The sequence below is a fragment of the Semicossyphus pulcher genome, unplaced genomic scaffold (genome assembly GCF_022749685.1).
Source record: "Semicossyphus pulcher isolate SPU_LCO1_2020_fin unplaced genomic scaffold, fSemPul1.0.p SCAF_6, whole genome shotgun sequence".
NCBI classification, from domain to species: Eukaryota; Metazoa; Chordata; class Actinopteri; order Labriformes; family Labridae; genus Semicossyphus; species Semicossyphus pulcher.
Window position 1 is genome coordinate 30,874,615 of NW_027211737.1, and position 26,403 is coordinate 30,901,017.

At 42.7% G+C, this 26,403-nt stretch overlaps 1 protein-coding gene across 5 annotated transcripts; it reads left to right on the forward strand.

The window, feature by feature from the left end:
* Window positions 1-293: 293 nt before the first annotated feature.
* LOC138610490 (far upstream element-binding protein 3-like) lies at window positions 294-26,150 on the forward strand. 5 transcript variants are annotated; one of them, XM_069683252.1, is made up of 18 exons: window positions 294-386; window positions 7,958-8,066; window positions 9,707-9,740; window positions 9,999-10,048; window positions 11,498-11,569; window positions 12,330-12,387; window positions 12,490-12,652; window positions 12,742-12,840; window positions 12,976-13,077; window positions 13,177-13,294; window positions 14,927-15,027; window positions 15,114-15,252; window positions 19,519-19,679; window positions 20,323-20,393; window positions 20,838-20,923; window positions 21,568-21,639; window positions 21,847-21,944; window positions 22,945-26,150. In XM_069683252.1, exons 1-18 carry the CDS (start codon window positions 294-296, stop codon window positions 22,951-22,953), a joined length of 1,635 nt encoding a protein of 544 aa, XP_069539353.1. In that variant the 3' UTR covers window positions 22,954-26,150. The 5 variants fall into 5 exon arrangements, with proteins under 5 accessions (XP_069539353.1, XP_069539354.1, XP_069539355.1 ...); XM_069683253.1 differs by having other exon boundaries at window positions 13,192-13,294; XM_069683254.1 differs by having other exon boundaries at window positions 10,002-10,048; window positions 13,192-13,294.
* The last annotated feature ends 253 nt before the right edge of the window (window positions 26,151-26,403 follow it).

Here is a 26,403-nt window from a genome sequence, read left to right on the forward strand (position 1 = left end):
TTCAAAACTCTTTATTGAATAAAAGGTAATTTTTTTGTCGACAGACATTGATAAACTCTTGGCTTTGTCTGTGGTCAACAACAGCGCTTTCTCTTTACATTTTTCACCCGTCATATGGCTTTCTTTTGCTAAAATATTTGCATTTTCAGTAATCTACTTCCTTTTGGTTTCTGAAAATGCCTTCCGAGTGAGACCTCTTGTTTTTAAGCGTTCTCTGACGGCAGCATCAGCTCAGCTAGCAGCCCGAGCTAATCCGGCTAACAGCTAACAGCTAACGGTTAGCTAGTGGCGCTATGATGGCGGAGCTGGTGCAGGGACAGGCCTCGATGAACCAGCCGGGGCTGAAGTCAGACGGCCTAGCCGATGTTTTACAGAGGGCCCGGCAGGTAACAACTCTACTGGGGCTCAGCACACATCTGTTCGGGGCCGAACCGGGTCGTTTACATCGAGCAAAAGCACTTTTATTCGAATTCGCCCGTGTTGTGCTGCTGCTATCCTAACTTATGCGCTCCGTCAACACACTCTCACACACACACTCACACGGACACACACTAGCATGCTAACTAGCTCAGAAAGCAGTTCGGAGTTGGACTTGTGGCCGGTTTTGCACACTTTATCCGAGCTGACACGGTCCGGGAGTTAGTTTAGGGGGAGTTTGTGGAACTGTCACCCAGAGGGGAGCGCAATGGGACCGGGGGGGAGCAGGACAGAAGTTTGGCCACACGTGTCACTGAGGCAGACAACCTGTTGGGCTGCGAGACAGAAACACGGTCAAAAACCACGGAGGAGGAACACAACTCAACACTTTTTACTTTGCTTTAATGACCTACAATCTGTCCTAAACGGGTCGGGGGGAGAGCAGTGAAATAAGGGTGTTCATACTGTGTTAAAGCCTCATCCGCTTTCCAGCAGTTATTATGAGAGTTGGACCCCCCCTCCCCTCCCCTTATAGGCTGCTGTTTACTGTAAGTTGGTTAGAAACTAGGCTGGCGTTATGCAACAGCCTCAGAGCCATATACAGCCGAGTGGAGGTGTGTCTGGCTCCTATACAGAGACAGACAGGTAGTCAGACACACAGACAGGACATTTATCTACCTCTGTGTGTTTCAGTGGGAACCAGCAGGGTGTTTTTGTGTGTGCAGGTTGTGTCTGACAAACTTCTATCTTTCAGGTGAAGTTTTGTACATGCAGGTGTGTCTGTCTCTCAGTGACCTCAGTGGAAGTTAATTCAAACTCAAATATTTCTACAGCCCTGCAGTTTGTGTCTGATAGGCCATGCTCAGAAACTAGTTTACACTTCTCATTTCAACAAAGTCTGCTTAATATGAATGTTTGTTTGTTTTAGTCAATATAATTTCAACATTTTAGGAAATAGTCTTAGTAGCTTTCAGGCTAATGACCTCCCTGTGTTAAAATAACGCAGGGTGAAGCATAAAAAAAAGACTCAGGCTGTCCAGTTTGAGTGACATATGTGCATTTAAAGGTTTATCAGACACCTAAACTCAATAGAGAGGTTTATACTACTATGACACAGCACTTTACACCCCTCGAAACTTATCACTGCTGCACTTATTTTATCTTTCCATACCAAGATTGTGAGGTAAACGGTAGAAATGCGGCGTTTAATATCATCCAACAGCAACATGTGCTTGTATAGGTAATCAGAAATAAGGCGTTATGCAAGGTGATGTTTCGGTGGTAGCAAGGTTCAAATGTTAAACTCGTGCCTGTCAGTGTAGGAAAGACCTTGTGGCAGGATGTGGTTAGCATAGCTTAGCATACAGACTGGAAGCAGGGGGAAACAGCTAGCCTGGCCTTGTGCAAAGTTCAAAAACATCTCTGAAACTGGGCAGACAGTGTAAGACGGTATTAGTATTTTACATTAAGTTAAGTCACAAACCAAAGTCAGACTTAACTTCTGTCTGTTACAGCTCAGTTTTAGTCCAGAGCAGCTCCAACATGTGATGTTAAAGCCAGTGGAAACCCAAATCCACCATTGCCTTTTTACTGTCTAATTTACGGTCAAGTTTACGTAGAAATGAGTTCCAATTCAAGTTAAAAATATTGTCTTAAGTTTCTGTAAACTTTCCTGTTAATGGGTTTGAATTACTTGTGGTTCAATTGTTAGACAGCATGTTTTCTACTAATTACACGCAGCGTTAGCATTGTCCGCCAGTCATCATTGACGGCTATAGATGTTGAGTGTCCACAGTGGTTGTCTATTTTGGCTGTTTGAGTTTAGTCTGGCTGTTAATGAGTGTAGGGAGTTTAGCTTCATAATAATATAGCACTTGCTAATCCCACAGAGTTATCTTTTAGCTAGCACTTATAACTTTGAGAGAAAATCAGGGTCCTTAGCTAATGGTGCGTGTGTATGCTAACTTTGAACTATGATAAAGATATCAAAGCATTTTCTAACTCACTATTCAGTCCAAATTGAAATGAGATTTTCAGATGGCAGGGCGTCTGCTTCCTTGTCACATGCATTGCTGGGCAGGTGAGCCAGGCAGATGTCAATCAAAATGTGATCAGCCACGCCTCCACCATCTTGAGAAATGGCCTAAACAGCAAAACGAACCATTTTTTTAATAATAATTCTGAATGTTTATTTCACTCAGTTTTTGTGTATGCTTAACAAGACTTTAACTTTGACACAAGGGATGCAATTTTAATACTTCATGCTGAATATACAGATCAAGCTCACTGCAGGTGACAACTGCAGCCATGTTGGGAAGTCGGCTCACTAGACAGCTCAAACTCTGACCTCAAATTTCATGAAGAAATCATCTAATTATAAGACAAATTTTTATTCGATACGATCATTAATCCAGTGTTGAGACTGCCGAGAAAATTCACATCTAATGACAAGCAGACTGGTGCTAATATGACGTAATTTAAAAGGTACCGGTTTGAGCTAATATCAGGTTTATCTGTAAGAGTACGCCGAGCAGTAAGATCCGTTAATCACATGTTTTAAGGGGAGTTAGATTCTGGAACTATTTCTTGTTAAACTGCAGCGTATTCATCCGCCAAGTACTTCTGTGCAGTAGGGCTGGGCAATATGACAATATATAAAGTTAAAACAACATGAAAATGTCTATCGTGAGTGTTTTTCTATATCGTCTCTATCGTGATGTCACGAAACCAGCAGTTGAACTGCTTTACGGCGATTTTTGCATCAGTTGGACGACGCTTTACGTTCTAATCGTTGTACATGGGAGTGAACCTAGAGCCAACCAATGAGGGAGGCGCTGTTTGTTAACATTGACATTAACGTGCAGAAAAGGACTCAGGCTCAGCTCAAGCAAAAACAGAAACTCCGTACTTTTTCTTTGTCGAGTATTTAATTCACACACGATTATCCAAAAATAGGCTTCAACATGTGGTTATTTCATATAGACTAATTATTTGTTAAACTACCAGAAAACATGATGTATATCGTGATATCGTTATCGAGATATGAAAAATCCTGTATCGTGATGTAGGATTTTGGCCATATCGCCCAGCCCTTCTGTGCAGCGGTCCAGATGATTAGTGTCTGTTATAGTTCAGTGACAAAAAGACTTACTCAGAAATTAATGATTTATGTGTAATAATTCAATTTAAAATCACATTTTTTGCAATATTTTGGATTTTGCAGCATATAAATGTCTTACTACTGCCGTTCTATGACAGAGCTCCCCTGAAAAATAACATTTAGCCCAATCTAAGTGAAGCTCTCCTGGTAAGATGAAGATTAAAGATGAAAGCTGATAGATTAGTGAAAGCTATGCTAGTGAAGCTAGCCATAGCTACATGTTAGCCCTTTACGGCTAGTATAGCAGACAGTTTGTGTGATGTATATCATTTTAAAACAGTGTTCTGTGCGTGTTTGTTATCAGCATTTAAACTGAAACAGTTACAAACAGTGCTTTATGCCAGCGGACATTTTGACTCATCACAGTAGGAAAGGTACAGGTTGTACCGGCAACCTTAAAGGGGAACTCTTTCAAATTTACATATGGGGCCTGTTTGTTTTATATTTTGGGGTCTAAATGACTAATAAGTGCAAAGTCTTTTTTGACCTGCTCCAGCAGATTGTTTCAGTCGGCAGCAGCAAAATGGCTGTAATGTTATCCTTCAGGGAACCTTATCAGAGCACGTCAGCTAAACGTTCTTTTTTCCACTGACAGCCTCAGATTGTTAGTGTGTAACTGTTTGACAACATTACTGAAAGGATCCAGACAGAGAATAGACCCTTTTGTAAATGTGTTTCTTTTTCTTAGACACAGGTTTCATCATTCCATTCAGAGCCACCAGACTCCATTGACAAAAACACTGATTTTACTTTGCAGAACACTGGTGTTGCTTATTAGCTTTTTTGGTTTAATGTGTTAGACAAAAATGTTGTTGCATCTAAACTAAGTATTTAAAACACCAACGTTAACCATTAGAACAAACTCACTAACCAATGGACACAGCGGTAAACCTGCAACTCTCATGTTCTGCAAGGTAAAATTATTGTTTATGTCAATGGAGTCTGGTGGCTTTAAAGATAGACATGTAACGGCTGTTTCTAGTATAAAAAAGGCAACTTACCCTTTGATAAAAAGTTCTATCTCTGTAGAGATAATTTCTGTAATGTTGTCAGACAGTCAGAATAACAACTGGAACACTTTTAGTGGAAGTACTTTAATCAGATGTATTTGCCTGAAAGATTATTTTGTAGCCATTATAGCTTGTCTCGGGGATGTCAGATAAGGCTCGAGCGTTTCCTTGAATATTCTGCAGCTATTTGTCATTTAGACCCCAAAATATGTAAAAATATTTCCGAGGTTTAAAATACCAGAATGACCCTTTAAGCTGCGTCCCAGTAAATCAGGAATCCAGATATCTGGTGTTAGATTTGCACCTGTCAGTTTTCTATGTTAAAAGGTTTGCAGGGGAAAAAACAGAAAAAAAACGGCCGACAGTTTTGCTAATCTTCTTTATCAGTAAAAACAGCTTAAGATGCAACATAACTTTATTTGAGTAAATATAAAGCACTTTATCCCGGCAGTCTTGGCCACGAATTTGCTTTCCCCTGAAAAAGAGCAGAGCTGATAAGCATTGTGTAGCGTAGCATTAGCCCCTTGTGTTGCAGAGGAATATCTTTAGCCTCTTTAGCCTCCTTTTATTTGTAAGAGCTTGTCGTGTGCGACAGTGAATTGTAATTTTTTTTGCCTTGAAAGCTTTATTGTATTGAACTTTCTGTATTTTGAAGAGGGTTGTTCACATTTGCAGTCTTTGCAAAGTAATTTATGTGCTTTTGTCTGCAGGGTTAATAGTGGAGGCTGCTTCTGAGTGCTCATGAAATGTCTGCTCTGCTCTCTGATTCTTTTGTGCAACAACTGTGACATAATTCCCCGACCAGTAGTGCAAGGAGTAGTGTTGACCAATGAGATAACTTCTGCCTCCTGAAACATGTTAGCGTTTGCTTTACTTTTAGAGCGTTTATGGGCCTTTGCACTTTGACATGATTCACCCACTTCCGCCCTGTTTTCTTTGTAAAAGTTAATATTATTTTTCTGCCAGTTGACCAGTCATCTAATCGACAAATTGTTCCAGCCCCTAGTGTCTGTTAACTTGAGTTGAAATTACAACCTTTTTGAAATATAATATGTCTTTATTTAGAAATGTGAGCTCTTGTTTTGATGCAAAGGTTCCCCCTGTGAATTCAAACATGATAAAGAAGCATTTTAACATAGTGAACCCCTTTGTATCAGCACGATTGTGTAAACAATGATCTGAGTCATGTCGTCAGAGTGAGGCTGCAGAGTAAACAGGTGTGAACAGTCGAGGAGTGATTTACAGAGCAGGTTGTCCTGTGTGAATGTTTGATGTGTTTGTTGAGAGCAGAAGATTCCTCCACAGGTCTTTCTGCTGCTCATTAAGACGCTCAAGGTTAAATTTGTGTGTGTGGTTGGGAGTGTGTCAGCCTGTGTGGGGCTAGTAGCTATAAGCTAACACATGTGAATGAGCTGTAGTGCTGTTGACTCTGCTGAATAGACAGATGACTGAAAACAACAGGACGAGGTTCTGCTAAAGCTGGAGCTGATAACTGGCCTTTTAGAGTAAAATCACCCTAAAAAAAACAGATCGTCACATTAATTGTTCTGCCCATAAGAGGGGTGTAAACCAAAACTCCCACAGCTGTCTTACCAACAGGTAAGATCTCTCTCAACTATAAATCTAAACCTCTATGCTGTGGGTCCCTACAGCAGCAATCCCCTTAACTGTGTTCTTTTTTAATTAAAAATCTGTAACAATCCCATCTAACTATTCAATCTAATCTATATAGCACAACATAACTCTACATACATTATATCATTAGCACTGTTCTAATCAAGGATTTTACCCCCAATCGGGGGAAAACACACAGTAGAGTGCTGCAAATACATGCATTGGATTCCAGCAAAGAAACTCAGTAGAGTGCTGTAAAGACAAGTAGCAAAGAAACTCAGTAGAGTTCGGCAAAGAAACTCGGTAAAGTGCAGCAAATAAACTCAATAGAGTGCAGCAAAGAAACTCGGTAAAGCGCAGCAAAGAAACATAGAAAAGCGCAGCAAAGAAATTTGCTAAAGCGCAGCAAACAAACATAGCAGAGTGCAGCAAAGAAACTCGGTAAAGTGCAGCAAAGAAACATAGCAGAGTGCAGCAAAGAAACATAGCAGAGTGCAGCAAAGAAACATAGTAGAGTGCAGCAAAGAAACTCGGTAAAGTGCAGCAAAGAAACTCAGTAGAGTCCAGCAAACAAACATAGCAGAGCGCAGCAAAGAAACTCAGTAAAGTGCAGCAAAGAAACATAGCAGAGTGCAGCAAAGAAACTCGGTAAAGTGCAGCAAAGAAACATAGCAGAGTGCAGCAAAGAAACTCGGTAAAGTGCAGCAAAGAAACATAGTAGAGTGCAGCAAAGAAACTCGATAAAGTGCAGCAAAGAAACTCAGTAGAGTCCAGCAAACAAACATAGCAGAGCGCAGCAAAGAAACTCGGTAGCAAAGAAATGTGGTAGAGCGCTGTAAAGAAAAGCAGATCATTAAAAAGAAGCTTGGTAGAGCGCACTAAAGTAATGGTGGTAGTGCGCAGTAAAAAAAAAAGGAGTATAGTGCAGCATAGACTCTAGTACGACTCAGCAGAGGAACACAGTGTGTCTTCAGCCAAACAAATAACCTTATTAGGAAGCTTCCTGGTTAGGGACTGAAGAGGGATAAACTCTGATGGCAGCTACAGCTGATTCAGACTTATCACAAGCTCTGCTTGAACATCAACACATTTGACATTCATCCCGACAGTATGAACAGAACCCACATGTTTGAGAATTCTCTTTGGTTTCAGTTTGGCAGGACTAACTGTTTTCTATCCTGTTTGTTCGTTTTGTTATTTACTATAATTTCAGGTTTTCATGGATGATTCCTGTTTAAAAACACTGAATGCTCCTACCTGTTGGTTTCAGACTCATATTGCAGTATAAAACATTGTAATGCCATAAGCAGTACTTTCCTGGTACTCCCAAATTCCCCCCCCCCGATTAATAAAGTATTTCTGATTCTGATTCAAGAGTCTGAGACAAGAGTCAGGTGACTAAATAGAGGAAGTTTTAGTCTGTACTTAATGGGCCAGTTCGCTGATTTTCAACCTCAGTCCCTTCATGCTATTACGGGGAGCTAATGCCATGCTATGGCGTCAATTTTAAATATTTTTGCTTCTATCGATTGCAGAGAACACCAGCTTTGACTGACAGTGTCTTTTTCCAGGGACGAATTGCTCATTGAACACTTGACCTTAGGCTCATTGGTATTAACACTCAGCTAGCTCTAGACTTTATCTGTTCTGATTTGGAACATGAGTGTGATATTAGCATGCCTTATCCATCCAGGAATGAAGTCTGTTGTCATATCCAGGTATTAAAGCTGTTTCTGTGTTTATGTATGTCTTTCAGATGGTGGGAAAGATGGGCGGAGAAGCCATGTCCCACCTCAACAGCTCCTCAGGAAGTGTCGAGCCCTCGCTGTACTACCCAGGCCAGAAACGACCAGGAGAGGACGGAGGTGAGGATGGCCAGATGATAAATACTATTTGACAGCCAACAAGACTGCATTGGAAAATGAATTTACACAAACATCGTGACATTGAACCTAGAACTTTATACCTAACCATAAGCAAACTGAGCAGCCTACCTAGAACCTTTTTTCTTAAGTTAGATTCTTTTTCCCTGACCAGGGACACCCCTCCAGACCCAGAAACTTTGACCTGAGCAAGAACACACACCCCACCATAAAACTTTGATATGGACTAGAACCTTCCACCTTATCCAGAACCTGCTAACTGAACTATCCCTTATGACCTAGAACCTATATGCCTGACTAATCTTTTAACCTTTGACTGATCCTTCCAGTTGACTTAGAACTTTCTATCTGAGCTAGAATTTACTACCATACCAATAACCTTTAACCTGAGCTTTAACCATCTACCTTAAGTGGAACATTTTCACCCGACCCAGAACCCTTGACTCTTCTACTTTCCCTAGAACCTTTTATCTTAGCTAGAACCTTCTATCCTACCACTATCCTTTTAGCTGTATTAGAACTTTGACCCAAACTAGAACCCCTCACCTAATCTAGAACCTACTGTAAATCATTTTAGCTGAGCAAGAACCTTTTAACTTCCGCTTCACCCTTCCACTTGACCTAGAACCTTCGACCTGATTTAGCCTTACAAACAAAGCAAAAGTGTCCTTATGCATCTCTATTACAAATTAACATCCACAAATGAGAAGCAACACAAGAGACAACATGGACAAGCCCTCTAGCCTACAAATTACTGGAACTTTCCACCAGACCTAAAGCAAACCTAACTAGAACCTTTCACCTTATCTAGAACCTGCTAATTGTACTCTCCCTTTTGACATAGAACCTGAATGCCTGACTAATCTTTCTATTTCTGATGGAGCCGTCCACTTGACCTTGAACCGTTTGTTTGAGCTAGAACCTAATACCCTATCAATAACCTTTAAACCGAGCTATAACCGTCCGCCTTATGTAGAACATTTTCACCTCACCCAGAACCTTTTCATCTCTGATTGACCCTCCTGCTTTACCTAGAGCCTTTTACCTTAGCTAGAACCCTCTACCCTATCACTAAGTAATCTATCCATATCTATCTAGTAAGCCGGATCTGCGAGCTTTTACCCGGTCGAGAACCTTTAGCCTGATCTGAATCTGATCTGAATTTTGTAGAACCTTTAAACCCTACCTACTCAATCGACCTGAGCTCGAACTACTTCTCATTTGATCAGAATGTTGCGTAATTTATCTTGACCCTAACCCTAACCTTTAACCCGAGCCAAGAAGTACAGTGACCAGCTGTTTTTGTAAATTTCGGAGCCTTTTTAGAAATGAAAATGGAGACGAGAGACGCACACAGGAAGTTAAAGGTGTACGATGTCATATGTTGTTGGTTTTGGTGTTTTTATTGGATCTGTTGACAAAATAAAAAACACATAAAACTAATAAAAAACAAAATTGCCACTCTTAAATCGTACTTGCATTTCTCGTGTTGTTATCAGAACCGTGTACTGATCCATCTTTTGTGTTGCAGAAATACGACTAGTTTTAGTCACCAGCTCCCTCAGATCATTTATACAGGAGCAAAAAGTGCATACTGTCTAATCTCTGCCTCTTTCTCTCAGTAGGTAACCAGCTAGCAGCCATGGGGCATCAAAGGTACGACCAGCAGTTCATATTGATTAATCACACACACACACAGAGCCGGGCAGCGCAGATAATGACGTGTTCAGCATCAGAGTCTTGTTTGCAAATACACATCATTCTGTGGGGGTCGGGGTCTAACAGTAGATAAGTGTTTATAGATCTCTCCTCCTACAGTTATAATCATAAACATAATTACTTATTGACACATACACACTCTCACTTCGGTTGTGGGTTGCGGGATGTTAATGTGTGTTTGTGTGTGTGTTGCAGCAGGGTAATCACAGAGGATTACAAGGTCCCCGACAGAATGGTGGGCTTCAGTAAGTACGACCTTCGACCTCTCAGTCCCTCCTGCTGGTTAGCTGTCTAAAGGCTCCTTTGTCCAATCAAAGCTATGTCCTAGTGTGATTCTGTTTATCGTGTTTTTCCATAATCTCCATTTTTTAAAATCCAGACCCGTTTCACCTGACCCAGAAATGTTCCACTTTAACACCACTCGATCAAACACCTTCGAAGAGCCACTTTACCGATTTTCAACCTCAGTCCTATCAGGCTATTACGGGGAGCTGCTGCCATTAAAAATTAGGAAAAAAAATGTAATTCGGCTCTCTGCCTTTGGGGGACGCTATCCGCTTCTTCAATGGGCCCTGAAAAACCTCCACCAGACTACGTGAAATGCGTCATCTGGCGGAGGCCAGGGAGCTCGCTAAACTACACTTCCTCAATCTAGGACGCCCGCCTCGTCGTGTCTCGTTCAAAATCGTCAGGACGATCCACCGGTATATTCTTGTCATATTTTGGATTCTGTTCCACTCTGACCCATTGCCTGCAGCGATCAATGTCCTAAACTGGAAAACAGTAGTATTTCACTCCAGGCTCTCGCTGGGCCGCTCCTTTCAGAGGGAGGGGCGCAATGCACGCTGGGTGTTGTAGGAATGTGGAATGGGCGAAACCACGAGCTGTTTTGAAGCATTTAAAGCATAAGTAGAACCTTCCCTTTGACCTGGAAAATTGTCAAATAGTTTTTATGCTTGGAACCTTTTAACAAGATCTAGACCCTTCTAACTGAACTAGAATCACCCGCTTTATCAATAGTGTTTGGTTTAGAACTTGGTCTTACCTGAAGTGTTCATATTCACCTGAGCTGGAACCCTCCAGCTAACTTCCACCTGAGCTAGTGCCTTTTCATCAGAGTTAGAACTCCACCTTACCTAGAACCTTTAATCTATTGAAGAACCCTTTCTTCAGACCTCACACCTTTTGCCTTACTCAAAGCCATGTCACCTGACCTGGAACTGTTCATTCTAACTTAGTTAGAACCGTCTACTTGACAGCGAAGCTTTACAACTGATCTTAAACCTGATCCTACGATAGAACCCTTTCACCTGAGTTACAATCATCCCCTAAAGTAGGATCTCTAAAGATCCTTAAACAGCCTGATCCGCTGAGCCAAAATCTCCAAGCTGTCCTAAAACCCTGCATATGACCAAACTTGAGCCAGAACTATTTTTATCCTGATCGAGAACCTTCTCCCTGAACCAGAACCTTGAACCTACACAGACCTTGATCCTTAATCTAAACTAGAACCGTTAACTCATTCTAAAACATTTCACTTAAGCCCCTTTTCTCACTTACACCTGACTTACAACCCTCTTTCCCCTGACGTAGATTTGATTTAGTGATATTAAAATGTTTATCAATGACATTGACAAGAAAATAACCAGCAGAATTTCTCCTTTCTCCTCCTCCTCCTCCTCCTCCTCCTTCAGTTATTGGTAGAGGAGGTGAACAGATCACCAGGATCCAGTTGGAGTCGGGCTGCAAGATCCAGATCGCTGCTGGTGAGACTGTTTTCATACTTCTAGTTCAAAGTCGTCCATGTTGTCTCTTGTGTTGCTTCTCATTTGTGGATGTTAATTTGTAATAGAGATGCATAAGGACACTTTTGCTTTGTTTGTAAGACACTTTCTGATACAGATTCTATGAACTAGAATTGAGTGTAGCTGATACTGAGTACCCCTTCAACACGAGGGCACTTAGAAATATGCTTATTATTAGCTCAGTAGGTATAGCAGACGCCCCAAAAACAGAGGCTACAGTCGTTGATGCAGCGACCCCCCCCCCCCCCGGCCCTTTTGCTGCATGTAACCCCCACTCTCTTCTCCTATTATTTCATGTCTCTCTTCAGGCCTCAGAAATATACACACAATTGATGGGAAAACACTGATTGCCTGCATTTTGTTAGCGTTGAGTAACAGGACACACTCCACGAGCATCGCACTCCTCGTCTGAAACCTCTTCATTTTACGAGGGGCGGGTGTACTCCCTGATGCTGAAGTTTTAGAGGTTTAGAGGCTGATACAGACACTGTTATTGATAAAGGAACACCTCTAGTTCAGCCAAATGACTCCTTTTCTTTTTCTCAAATTCTTTCTTTCTTCTTCTTCTTTTTCTCTCGGGTACAAATATTCGTGTTACATGTTTACACACCTTACAGAAACACCCGATCGACCTGCCGTCGTTGATGTCGACTTGCTGCTTATAAACTGTTAAAACTCGTGTGCTGAATTTAATCACTCTCGTGTATTCCTGTGTTTGCAGACAGCGGAGGTCTGATGGAGCGGCCATGTTCCCTGACAGGAACTCCAGAGAGCATCGAGTGAGTTTCAAACATCCACCATCCCCCTCTCTGATGATTCTCACCTCCTCCTTCTGCTCACGTCCTCTGTGTGTGTGTGTGTGTGTGTGTGTGTGTTTGCAGGCAGGCGAAGAGACTGCTGGTCCAGATTGTGGATCGCTGTAGAAACGGTCCTGGTTTTCACGGCGACAGTGAAGGTGGTGCCTCAGTGCAGGAGATGCTGATCCCGGCCAGCAAGGTGGGGCTGGTGATCGGCCGAGGAGGGGACACCATCAAACAGCTGCAGGTAGAGTGACTGATACTGTTCAAGCAGAGATAGAAGTGCTCCTACCTCTGTCGGTGCATACTCTGACGGTTGGTGTGTGTGTGTGTCAGGAGCGAGCTGGGGTGAAGATGATGATGATCCAGGACGGACCGATGCCAACAGGAGCCGACAAACCTCTCCGCATCTCTGGAGACCCGTACAAAGTGCAGGTAAAAACACCTTTACAATAGGGCAGCAGAACACACCACCACTGACAGTTCCCGGCTTTGGTATGCATGTCACTGTACAAGCTCACAACGCTCTTACCACACCTGACCTCTGTCTCTTCTCTTCTCCCCCTGCAGGCAGCCAGAGAGTTGGTGTTGGAGGTGATCCGGGAGAAGGATGGAGACTTCAGGTCAGGGCGCAACGACTTCAGCGCCCGCCTGGGAGGAACCAGCCTGGATGTAAGTTACACGCAAACAAACACACACCTTTTGCATTTCAGCAGCCAGCTTTAACGAGTGTCCATGAAATCACTTTTTAAAAGATACATTCATGTCTAGTCTGTCCCTCTGCAGGTTCCAGTTCCCCGGTTCGCTGTTGGCATCGTGATCGGCAGGAATGGAGAAATGATCAAGAAGATCCAGAATGATGCCGGAGTCCGAATCCAGTTTAAAGCAGGTCTGTTCCCAACTCTGAGTCCAGATTACGCTCGTCTGTTTGAAACACATAAATACTGTTCAACAGGTCTGTTTACGTGAGTATAATCCAGTTTAAACCAGCCTGTTTACCCCAGGATGAACCAGGAAAGGGTCGTTTTCAGACTCAAGTCTAAACCTCAGATTTACACCAGTATCTTATTGCACTACGGTCATGTTTTACACTGTATGCACATATTTTATGTATCTCCTATATTGGATACACGTTTAGTTCTTATTACTTACATTTCTTATTTTATTCCTTATTTCTCTATTATTTGAGAAATAATATATTTAACATATTTCTTACATCTATTTATATTTCCCGTATTTCTTTAAGCTTCTTTCTGTATAAGAGCAACTGCAACACCTGCATTTCCCCCTGTGGATAAATGCAGTATTCCTGATTCTGTATAGACAGTCGTGTTTTCACCTGGATAATCTAGTTTTAAAGTGTGGGTGAACTTGTGCATCGACATTTTAAACTGATTTAGATCAAATGGATCTGTTCACGACGGTGTCATAAAGTTTCCATGTGACAATGGAAATCCAGATTATACTGCTTTTTCTCGTCTCTGCAATATGTCATTGTAATCCAGTTTAAGTATCGTGAGTTTGCATCGGTATAATCTCTATTTACAAAAAAATGTGGAATCTGTAGGAAGGGGCGTGAATTTTTGGTACGGGAAGTGTTTCTGTTTGTTGTACACTTGTAGTCCGAGTAATATTGACCAATCACGTATCGGCAGGCTGCGATGTTTGCAGGAAAAACAGTCCGTGTGGAGAGCAAAAAGCAGAACGTAATGCGCCGTGATGACATCCCGACTCCCATCAGCCGCTATCTGACAACAATTTAGCTTCTGATTAATCTCATTAACAGATATCTGCATGCTAACAGCTAACAACCCGTTCTAGGTCAAAAATACGACTTGACTTGACGCTGTGTCACGAAAGCCGTTCAGCGTTTAGATTTCCCGACTTCCGTTTTCTTCTCCTCTTGAGCACAGACCTTACAGACTTTCATTTTGACTTGTTACTAATCTGCATCATGATGTTGTTATTTCAGCAAACTTAAACTCACAGTCTCCAAGATTTCAGTTTCGTTCTCTTGGGCGCCCGGCTGATAACCGGCAATTGCGGGAGGACACTTCAGACTGTTTGCTTCATCTGAGCGTCGAGTTTGTTTCTTTTTCTTTGGATTTTCACTTCTTGTTGAAGTTGTATCTGTAGTCATCCATCTTTTCTTTGTTTGTTCAGCCATAGTAGATCACTGTTTACAAGCAACACTTGTGAACAGACCGTAAAAGCAGCCGCTTAGCTCCGCCTACCCTCTCTGGCAGACCAACCACTGCTGGCTGATGGAAAACGTGTCAGCCGTCAGACTAAACAGCCTCTGGGTTACGAGACTGACGCCGGTATAATTCAGGTCACAGCAGGTCTGTGTGACAAACAATCAAAGTCAACGTTTGTTTACACAAGGTTTAAAACATATAAAGGAGGTGCTGCATGTTAACGGTGATTACATCCAGATTCAATCAGTGTATTTGTGCCAGGATGATCCAGATTACAGAATGTCTGCCCACCTTTTGACCTTTGACCTCTCTGTGTTGTACAGATGATGGCATCAGTCCAGAGCGTGTTGCAATGGTGATGGGTCAGCCAGACCGCTGCCAGCACGCTGTCCACCTCATCAATGAGCTCATCCAGACCGCACAGGTAACACACAGACACACACACCTTCACAGAGAGGGCGTAGTACACACTGGACTCTTTCTTCATTGCGTTTGTGTTTATTTTCGTAGGAGCGTGATGGTTTCGGCTCGGCCCTGCGGGGTGGGAGGGTCAGAGGTCGTGGTGATTGGACTATGGGCTCTCCCGGTCCGCTACAGGAAGTGACCTACACCATCCCCGCTGATAAGTGTGGCCTGGTCATCGGCAAAGGTAGGAGAAGGAATCTGTGTCTGTCCGACTTGCAACGCCGCTCGCTGTCCTCACTAGGGTTGTCAAAATGTTCAATACTTCGATACTTTTCGATCCCACGTGTTTTAAAATGATGCAATCTGTTATTTTTACGTTTAATAGCACTGAAAGGCTCTGAAGCTTTCAAAAAAAACAACAAATCTACAGTCAGATTTTCAACCCAAAGCTGAGCAAAAGAGAGAGAGCAGCTGTTGTCGAGCGAGACAGAAAGTGAAGAGAGCGAGCGCCGGTAAATAAAGCAGTGAAACAGAGAAATAAGTTTAACCCGGGTCTGCTGAGGTAACTGAGTTTTCCTAAATGTCAGTGAATGTGTTAGAGGACAGGAGTGTTATGCGAGACGGGGTCACAGCAGAGAATCTCAGCATTTAAGAAACGCAGTAAAGTACCTTAAAGTCGAGGTGAAATGAAAAATGTCATTTAAATCCTTTAGATCACATCCCCGGTAATATTGTGCATCTATGTGACAATATAGGCAAAAGAAATACAGAAAATCCATTTCTTCGTATTCTTATATCAAAATCTGATCATTTTTTCTTCCGGTAAAACTAAATTTCACGCGTGCTTACGTAAGTTAGCACCAAACAATTTCAACCAATCAATCTGCAACATTTAGCCTCAGAGCACCAAGAACGCTCGGTCAGTTAGCTAGCTACTGCGCTGTGGAGAACGTCTGTCTACGCCCACTTCTCAACGAGCAAATCATATCCCTCTAATGATATGTCCCGCCTGCACGTCCTGTTTCACTCGGAAATACGTCACGATACGGAAGCTAGATACTCTGGAAATGTTTCAGCTCGACTTTAAATAAAAGTGAACACAGAGAAGCAATAGAGGGTATTAAAGAAGAGTAGAAGAGTGCTGTAAAGGAAAGATCAGCAATATGTCAGCTACACTTTATCTAATACAATCAGCCTGTTGTGATCTCAGAAAGCAGAATGAATTTAAAACATATTTTTCCTCCCGACAACTGTTTGTTTTTGTTTGTCTGACGCTTGTTGTTGTTTCTGTGCAGCTGAGATACAATCAGTTTCTTTTTATTGATTAATGCAGATTTGTACAAACAAAAGATACAACTGAGGATGTTTTAATTTGTACTTTATTTTAATCCTTTCTGTTGTCTGAAGCCTCATTTGGGGATTGAAGACAAAACAAACAAGTAAAAGATTCAGGATTAGAGCTCCATCAGCGCCTTTCACTCTCTATTTAAAGACATCTACCATTCAGCAGCGTGTGTGTGTGTGTGTGTGTGTGTGTGTGTGTGTGTGTGTGTGTGTGTGTGTGTGTGTGTGTGTGTGTGTGTGTGTGTGTGTGTGTGTGTGTGAGTGTGTGTGTGTGTGTGAGAGTGGGTGTGTGTGTGAGAGTGGGTGTGTGTGTGTGAGAGTGGGTGTGTGTGTGTGTGTATGTGTGTGGGTCAAGAGGGTCGAGCAGCAGCTTTCCAAAATAAAAGCAACAGAAAAAAGAAATGTCAAGTACCCGATGTTTAGACACCATATGGTCTGTGTGTGCGTCTGGTGGTCTATTGTTTGTCAGGGCTTTCTATTGGACAACTCTGATGAATGTCCCACTGTCTACACACACACACACACACACACACACACACACACGTAAAAACCTGCAGTTCCACGGTGACACGAGACAAAGTGGTTTTTAATTTGACGACAGCTTCAGCTCAAAAATGTTCTTAAGACGTCAGATGTTTAAATATATTTGAATGACTTTATTAGCAGCTAACCTTTGAACGTTTGACAGCTTATAATTTAGACAATAAGAAGTTAAACTGCTCAACAAAGAAAGTTATTAAAGATATAATCACAATCATTTATTGATCCACAGAGGAGAGACTCGGGGGTTATAGCAGCACAAAAAACAGCTCAGAAAAAAAAAAGTAATAGAAATTAAAAGAAACTTTACAGAGTAAATAAACTAAAGGCAGAACAGTTTTCCACGGGCACTCAGGGACAGGAACTTTCCAGATTCACTGGCCCTGAAATAATTTGTTATTTAGGTATTTTAACGTCAAACTTAGTTTCTCCTTATCTAAGTGTTCTTATTACTGAATATGTGTTCAACTGTGGAACAATTATAAACTCAGAAAATAAAATGATCACATCACAATAAAGAGGTTTATTAATACAGTAATTTTGGAAAGGAAAGCTTACCGTCTCCTACTTTATGTCAGCACACACACGACCTCACGCTGTGCGGCACGTCCGCTCCGTGAACGGTCCGTTTATGTAGCCACAGCGTTGACGTGCACCGTCACCGACGAGGTGCCGCTGATAACGGGAATGCACACACTTATAGCCACCTCGCGTTACTGCCCGTCTGCCTCGATCATCCCGCAGCGGGGGAGTAAATCTCCCTCGTGTGTGTACGAAAACTAAAACCTGTGTGTTCATCCCTGAAATGACAGTATTGCAAAATCCATGTCGTGGTTTATACTGAAACCAGACCACCCGTCACTATCTTTTCCTCTTGTTTTCCCCTCATTCTGGCATTTGACCAGGAGTAGGGGTTTTAAAAACATTTGACTAGTCCGCGGTAGCTTGCTAACGTCCATTAGCGTGTTCTAGAATGACAGCTGCTCTGTCGCGAGTGCAGCGGCTAGAGTGCAACGTGTGACAGTGGTAGGTAATCAGTCCCGTCTATCGGGGCTGTGAGTCTCGGGAGGGCGACTATACTGTTTACATTGTGGGCTTGTGGAGCCTACTGGCACACCAGTTAAAAGTTTGATCTACTGGCCCGGGGGGTTACAAACATACAGTTATTACTGCTTACAGTCAAACAGTGATTCAGTGACGCCTTCTACATTCAGAAAACACCAGAATATTATATAATAAGGTGAAGCGACGATGGGCAGTGGTTAGCGCTGTCGCCTCACAGCTAGAAGGTTCCTGGTTCGAATCCCGGTTCAGGATGTAGCGGGCCTTTCTGTGTGGAGTCTGCATGTTCTCCCCGTGCATGTGTGGGTTCCCTCCGGGTCCTCTGGCTTCCTCCCACAGTCCAAAGACATGCTCGTTGGGTTCATTGGTGACTCATAGGTGTGAATGTGAGCGTGAGAGGTTGTCTGTCTCTGTGTGTCAGCCCTGTGATTGACAGGTGATCAGCTGGGGATATGCTCCAGCCCCCCCACAACCCTGAACAGGCGGTATAGATGATGGATGGATGGGTTAAGTGACAATATTAAGAGTCTGTCTATATTAATATAAGACTTTAATATTGTAAATGAATATTAAGTATATCCCAGCTGACTGACCATGAAACTGAGACTACCTGTTCATCAGGTCTGAATTTAAACAGAAGCTTATCATATATTTGCTACACTTTCATAACCTCACACACATAATGTTCCAACGCTGCGGAAAATAAGATATTGAAATCCAACGTGTTAAAATTCAACACATTTGAATAAAAACACAGTCTGAACAATATGGAGATTTATTCAGAGATTTATTCGCTCCTTCTTTTCGCCTCATAAAAGCTCCATTAACGGTCGCCTCATTTGGGTAACAAAGAGTTAATGACCTCAGGATATTCTGCTGACCTGCAGGAGGAGGACTGAATAAAGACTCTCTGGTCCAACAACTGGTGAAAGTGGCTTCATATTGCACAGAAAAATAGAGGGTTAATGAATGAATAGAAATAAGAATATGAACTTAAGACTTTCTGCTCAACAAAAACATCACAAGTTACTCTGAGGCTCAAAAAGCTGAGGATAAGTCAATCGCAGAAAAAAGCTGCAAAACACCAGAGGGACTGACTGTAATATATAGAAGTCCACAAATATCAAACACTGCATCCATCAGGTGAAATGAATCAAAGGATTCGGATGACCTGCTGTGTGTCTGAGGGTCAGAGGTCACTTCAGTGTCTGCAGGGCATGTTGAACTCAGCAGACAGGACGAGCTCTCAGTCGACACATCAGTTTAAAGCTGCATCACTGAGACGTCTCTCGGCTGCTGACTCTGACTCTGTTAACATTCAACACTTGATCATTTAGGTTCATGCTCTTTAGTGGCGGCATTTTGGGTCTTTTGGGACTCAGGGAATGCATCCATGTGCAGTGGAACACGTTATAGTCTAAGAAAAGGATGAGAACATCTCATTTTTCAGATTTTTCAGGCAGGGAGAATGTTAAACAGGTTGCTTTAATAGTCAGTCTCACGCAGAAGGAGGGAGAGCTCACATTTTCACTCAAACACGATCTGTGTGTCTGTCTGTCTGCAGGTGGAGAAACCATTAAGAGTATTAACCAGCAGTCTGGAGCTCACGTGGAGCTGCAGAGAAACCCTCCCCCCTCCACCGACCCCAACACCCGGGTCTTCACCATCAGAGGCACCGCGCAGCAGATGGATCTGGCCCGCCAGCTCATAGACGACAAGATCGGGGTACGCAGACTGAAACACCACAGAAGAAGAAGAGCTCGACACATCTTATTATCAAGTTTAAATACACAACTTATAAAAACGTTATCACCAAACTCCACTCGAGATTCATTCAATTTAAGAGCCTTTTATACTAAAATAAACACACCCAGGTCTAAATTAAATTCCAACATCTTTAGGTCGAGCTGGTCATTTTACCGAGCTGTAGTTGACATTAAACGTATAATAAGTAGGACTCAGAACACATTCAAACTGGGCCCCTCCTCCTGGGCTCTTCGTCACCAGAAGCTCACTCTCACTCTCTTGTGCGAGAACACGCCCACCCCGCCGAGCTAACACCGACAGCATCACGGGTACCTTTACGCTAGCTTGATATCTGCCGGTTAGCTTGTCCTACGCAGTTTGAGGCACCTACCTGTCCAACAGAAAGAAGGCAAACTCTGAATGGGGCCCAGTTGCTCATTTGAAGCACTCACCTGTACGCTGTGATTGGCTCAGAGAGTGGGTCTCACAAGGGTCTGCACACACACTCACCAACACACATGTATAGAGGCCCAGAAGTGATGATTTACTACTTATTATACCTATAATAGGATGATGTGTGATGGCAGTTAAGGTGTTGAAACTTCTCTCCTCTCCTCTTCAGGGTTCAGGTATCATGAGTAACGGAGGATTTGGCTTCAGTCCCTTCACCCAGGGCCCTGCTACACACCAGAAGTAAGAAACACGCCCGTCTTCTGTTTTCCATCACAGTTATCTCTCAGGTTCAGGCCACGTCTTGCAGTGAGAGACGGCTGCAGTAAGATCCGTCGCTTCTGTCGATTGGAGGATGTCAGATGTGAATAACTATTTCTCATTGCTAATGAAATGACGGACAGATGGATCGGTGCGGCGTCAGCAGAAATGCGGCTGTCGTTGTTCAGAGGAAGCTGGAAGGCAAAGCTTTGGAGTCCCACACAACATGGGACTCCTCCTTTCTTCTGTTCAGTTCAGCACCCGGTTAATTTGTAGATTTTGAGACCATGTTTGTAAAGTTAAACAGTCCGTGATGCTGGTGGTCCTGCCTTGCTTTGTGTACAAGATGCAGCTCAGAAAACAGAAGGATAACGCTGCAGCCGACCCCGTCCCAATGTGTGTGTGGTTTGTTTTTTGTGTGTGTAGCTGTGGCAGCGGTCAGACCTTCCTGACTGGAGTTTGGGGAAACACCTACCAGACCAGCTGGCAGAACCCTGGACAACAAGACCCTGGTAACACACACACACACACACACACACACACACACAGCAGGTATTGATCCAGATTGAGCCTCATCAGACAGACAGGGACACAGTTATCTCGTCTTGTCTCGGTACAAACCAGATTACAGTGTAGAGAGTGTTCTTCACACACACACACACACACACACACACACGTAGACACACACTTAGTTTTGAGGCCAGCAGTTAGGATTCTTTGTGTGTGTGTGTGTGTGTGTGTGTGTGTGTGTGTGTGTGTGTGTGTGTGTGTGTGTGTGTGTGTGTGTGTGTGTGTGTGTGTGTGTGTGTGTGGGGCTCAGACAGCACAGACGGACTCTAAAGCAGTACTATAAGAAGCTAGGCCAGTACGCACACACAGAGCAGAGACACACAGGTGTTCATATCAGATTCTCAGGCAGGTAGAGATCAGTGTGCTCCTCCCAGGAATCTCTTTCCGAGTGGGGAGTAGTCGTCCTTCCAGGCCCCCAAAAGTGATGAAATACTCAGCACATGTTCTGACTTTACACCACGCTGATGTGAAGATGTGTTGTTGGATTGGTTTGGGTCTGAATGAACTTCCTGTTTTACATTCTGAGTGTTGGAGCTGAGTCCAGAACGAACAGTCAGACTTCCTGTCTGTGCTTGTGTATTTGTAGGTCAGCAGAGCCAGCCGCAGAGCTTGATGACAGACTACAGTAAGGCCTGGGAGGACTACTACAAGAAACAGAGTACGACGTCTGTCTGTCTGTCTGTCTGTCTGTCTGTCTGTCTGTTTGTCTGTCTGTTTGTCTGTCTGTCTGTCCAGTAACAAAACAGAATTATTTATCATGCGTTTGTATTTAGTTTAGCAAAAAATATAATCATTTAAAATATCACAAAGGAAGTGTAAAAACGGAGCTGTGGATGTGTCCTCATGTTCTCCTGTGTGTCTGCAGGTCAGTCGTCTCAGCAGAGTTCGGTGCCAGACTACACTGCAGCGTTAGCAGAATACTACAGACAGCAGCCCTACCTGTGGAACCCCGCCCAGATACAGGTAACACACAGGAAGCCGATCAGTACGGAAGCCCTAAGCGGACATGCATCCATACATTTTATTTAGTCAGTTTTCCCGTCATAACCAGTGATTTCCGGTTAGAAACTGAAACTGAAAATGACACGGGAAAAGAGAGTACATTAAATGTATGGATGCATGTCCACTTAGGGCTTCCGTAGATCAGGAACCTGCCAGCTCACCTGTTTTTGCTCTTTTACAGGTTTTATTTTGTAGTTTACAGCTGTGTCCCAATCCAGGGCTGCAGCCTTCGAAGGCCATATTTGAGGGCCGATTGCGTCACAGAAGTGCGTCGAAGGCTGTCGGCCAGATGCGGCCGACAAATAGATCCTTCTGTACCCGGGCCGCGAAGGATGCACCCGATGGATCCTTCTCAGCCCAACGTATCCTGAGATGCATTGCGCACCAAATCAAACAAGATGGCGGACTTTTAAGCTGCTTTCCCACTGGTCAAAAAACCCGCCGACACCCGCCTTTTTTGTTTAATGGGAAAGGTTACAATCGGCATTCAGACTCGGGTGAAATGCTGCGCCAGCGTGCTAAATTTAGCTGGGAGAGGGGTGTTACTCAGCCGAGGAATACACTTTCAATGTAAACGTTTTTGGTTTCAGCTCCATCAAATAGTTGCGTTACACATTAAGAAAACAAAAGGGGCCTTGAAACAAATTATCTTTAAAATAATAGGTAAACTTACTCAACGTTAGTTATGCTAGCGAGTTAGCCCACTAGTTTTGGTGACACAAGGGTAAGGGCAGGAACAGCTGGTGAAGTGAACAGAAAATCCAGATCTCAGTTTCAGTTGGCTTTAACGTCTACGCAGGCTCCGAATGACGCGTCCTCCGTGGACCGCCTCCTTCGAAGGCTGCAGCCCGTGAATTGGGACACAGCTAACGTCAAAATGTTCCAGGAACCATCAGGAAGGAATTTAAACCTACTACTGCTACTTACCTCTGAACAATGATGTCATTTCCTGTCTCTTTAGGATCACTAGAGGCTCCTCCCTCACCGGTGAAGGCCTCGGATGGTCATCGAAGGCAACCGAATCGGGGTTTCCTTGCAACGCTCTGCCGCTTCCTCCTTCCTTTTGTAGAGAAAACTAAGGATTAACTGAAAAATCACGAACTCTTTTCTTTCTGTTTTTTAACCTTACAAAGTCGATATTTTGTCAGGCAGATTTTTTTGGACTAGCCTCTGGTCTCCCCACAGTGTAGACCTGGTTTTTCTTTTTGTTTTGTTTTTTTGTTTTTTATCAAACTTGAACTTAAAGATGTATCAGTGTGGCTTTGAACAAAAAAATCCAGTATAATCTATATTTTGTCTAGTTTTATTTTCCAATAAGAAAACGGTATAAGGCTTAGCAGTCTTGAGTAAGAAAATCAGATATTATTATTATTATTTTGTTTATGATAATGTTTTAAAGCATGCGTCAGATTGTGTGTGTTGACTCTCAGTTATTTTTTTTTTTTATTTTTGGCATAGAAATATTTTAATAGCGTCAGATGGAAATTTAATGTTTTACCGTCAGAGACAAAACTGTTTTTTGTACTAAATTTGTGCTCGCTGGGTCTGTTTGTTCTCAATCTAATTTTACCTGTTAAGTCGCCATCTTGGAGGTGCAATGACGCGTTTATTGTTTTCATTTGGTTTGATGATAGTTCTTATTCCTGTATCTCTATAGTGATTCTTTAGTTTTTATGATGTAATGATGAATAAATGCCGATTTATATTGCGTTGTCTAAAGCCAGATCTCTCTGTGGTCAAACACTTTGTGTCCTCCACAGGATTTAACCTCCAGCCGACACCACGTTTCCCCGCCTCGACTTTGATTACAAAAAGGGGGAAATTTACTATTTTCTTACAGAGTGAAACTTTATTATTGTTGTTGTATCTTAGTTCTGCATTTCTACTTTGCCGATTTGTTTGTAGAAGAAGTGTTAGGAGCTGATCAATGAAGTTATCGATTCTATAAGCAATGTGTTAGCTTAAACGAGCGCGTTGGCTAAATGCGCGAGTTAGCTAAACGTGTGTTAGCAAAAAGATGTGTGTTACCTCAACTGTGTGTTAGCTGGGTGAATGTGTTGGATTCTGTTGGCTGTCTTTTATTAGCTGAATGTACAGGTTAACTGCAAGATGTGTTGTCTGACCAATATGTGTTTTGTGTTAGCAGAGCAGGTGTTAGCATTGAAATTTGGCTTTTACTGAACATGCGTGTGACTAGTTTTTGTTAGTTGAATGATTGTGGGGGCTGAACTGTTTGGTAGTCGTCTGCTGTGTGTGGGCTGAATGTGTGGCTCTGCTGGATGTGTAGCTATGTGCGCTAAGTTAGCTTTGCATGTGCCGCACTCACGACATATCGTTTAGAAGTAAATAAGTGTGAGTGTGAAAAAACGTTCCCGTTAGCATCTTAGCATAGGAATTCCCCATTTTGAGGAGAAGAGAAAGCCAAATAGATCCAAAGAACTTTCAATGGCATTAATCTATCTAAACTATTATATAATCCACCCTGCTAGTTTTAACAGAAAGCTGTTAGCTGTGTGCTAACGAGCTGCCTTTACAATTAAAAGCTACTAAAACATTGAAATTAGGCTTAATATCCATGTTTCTGGTATAACTACATGGCTAGCAAAGGGGGTAGCATGTTGTTAGCGTTCTCAAATCCTCCCCAGTAGTCCTCTAATGGCCTGAAGCATTAGCAGGAGTTTCGTTAGCTTAACAGCATGCGCTAGCAGTGTAAACAAGTTAGCAAGACTATGCACATTAGAAAAACTGCATGCGTGTCACAGCTCGATGTTTCCGAATGTGGGTTAGCTTAATTTTGTTTGTTCGTTAGCTAGACTGTGGATTACGTAAATATGTTTTATATTAGCTAAACTTGTGTGCGTGAGTTAGCTTGCGGGTGTCTTCAGCTGTATGTCGTGTGTCCGTTCAGGCTGGATTACGGTTCTCTAACATGCACATTTGTCGCCTGAGAATTTAACAAGATATTATTTTAGCTTTTTCTTTCATCAAACAGGACTTGAGCTCTGTGAATTAGTTTAACACATTTAGATTTTGAAGAAGTTAGCTTACATTTTCCCATTGTGCTAAACGGGGACATTTGTGTATCTTTGCAGAAGTGTAATTCCAGCCTTCGCTGTATGTTTGCTCGCGTTGCGTGTTATGTCCGGTGTGTATTTTTGTGCGTTAGCTGAACGGTGTGTGTCGGACCACAGAGAGGTTTGTCTTGTTGAGGGGGATCTGGCTGTTGAGTTGAATATTGAATCAGTGGTTCTGCTTCTTGTATGTGTGACGATGACGATAATAATAATACTGACGACGATAATAATGAGTTCTCCTGTACAGGGGTCTATTTAAATCTGTTCATCCAGTTATGAATATTCAGTTTGTCGATAAGATAATATGGTTTGTGTAAATTTCCACTCTCTGGCGGGTGCTCTCCAGTTAAAAATGTACTTTGTTATCCTGTTAAAATTGAGATTGTTTAATTCACATGTTGTGTCTAACCGATTTGCAAAGAGAAGCTGAGTATGTGTTATATATAGTCTCAAGACTGCTAGGCTAACTGTCTCTATCTCTTCTCCTCGTCTTTCTGTCTCTGTCTGGATCGCGTCACGTTAAAAAGTTGTTGGGATTTGTGATTTTTCAACGCGTCTGTAATCGGACCATGTGATTACAGCTGAGCGTTATCGTCACAGGCGTGTTGAACGGTCCTGCAGCTGGTTAGCGTGGCGGCTCCGAGGCGAGGAGAGCTGTAGTACGGGGGTTTTACTCCCCGAATAATTATTAAAACAAACACAGGAGTGGACGTTGTCTTGGTGTCCTGCCCCAGTTCAAGGCTCGGTGCTGGCTAGAACCGTCACTGGGTCTAAACCAGTAACCTACAGGCCTCCCAACATCCCAGATCCAGAACTGGGCAGGACATCACCTGTCCACTCCGGTTTAGATCTTCCTAGTCCCGACCCCTCGTCCTGAAGGGGAGACGGGGAGCTTTTTGGTTTCATGGTTTCTGTTGTTTTTCTAATGGACAGACGTCCTAACTGTAACCTGCAGATTTTTCTATTAGATTCTATTGACAGATAGAAGTTGTGTATGAACCCGAGCCACGAGACTGTCGGTGGCCGAGGATGAGGCAGATGGATGATGATTATGATTAACATGAGGGCTAATAAACAGGCTCATTCTTTCTGACTGACTGTGTTTTTATCTCCTGAAAAAGAATCCATATCTCTAATGTTGCTGTTACACAAAACAAGTTTATTTCAAATATCAAATTGCCCAAAACTTCCTGAATATACTCAGTTAATGTGCAACTAATTTATGCTGCGGTTACTATTTGAACTGACTATTTTATACTGCTTAAGCTAAATAAAGTCAGACTCACTCAAGTTTCCTGGCATCCAGCTCCTGCCAAGAAATAGTTCAGCACATAACCACTCCGTAA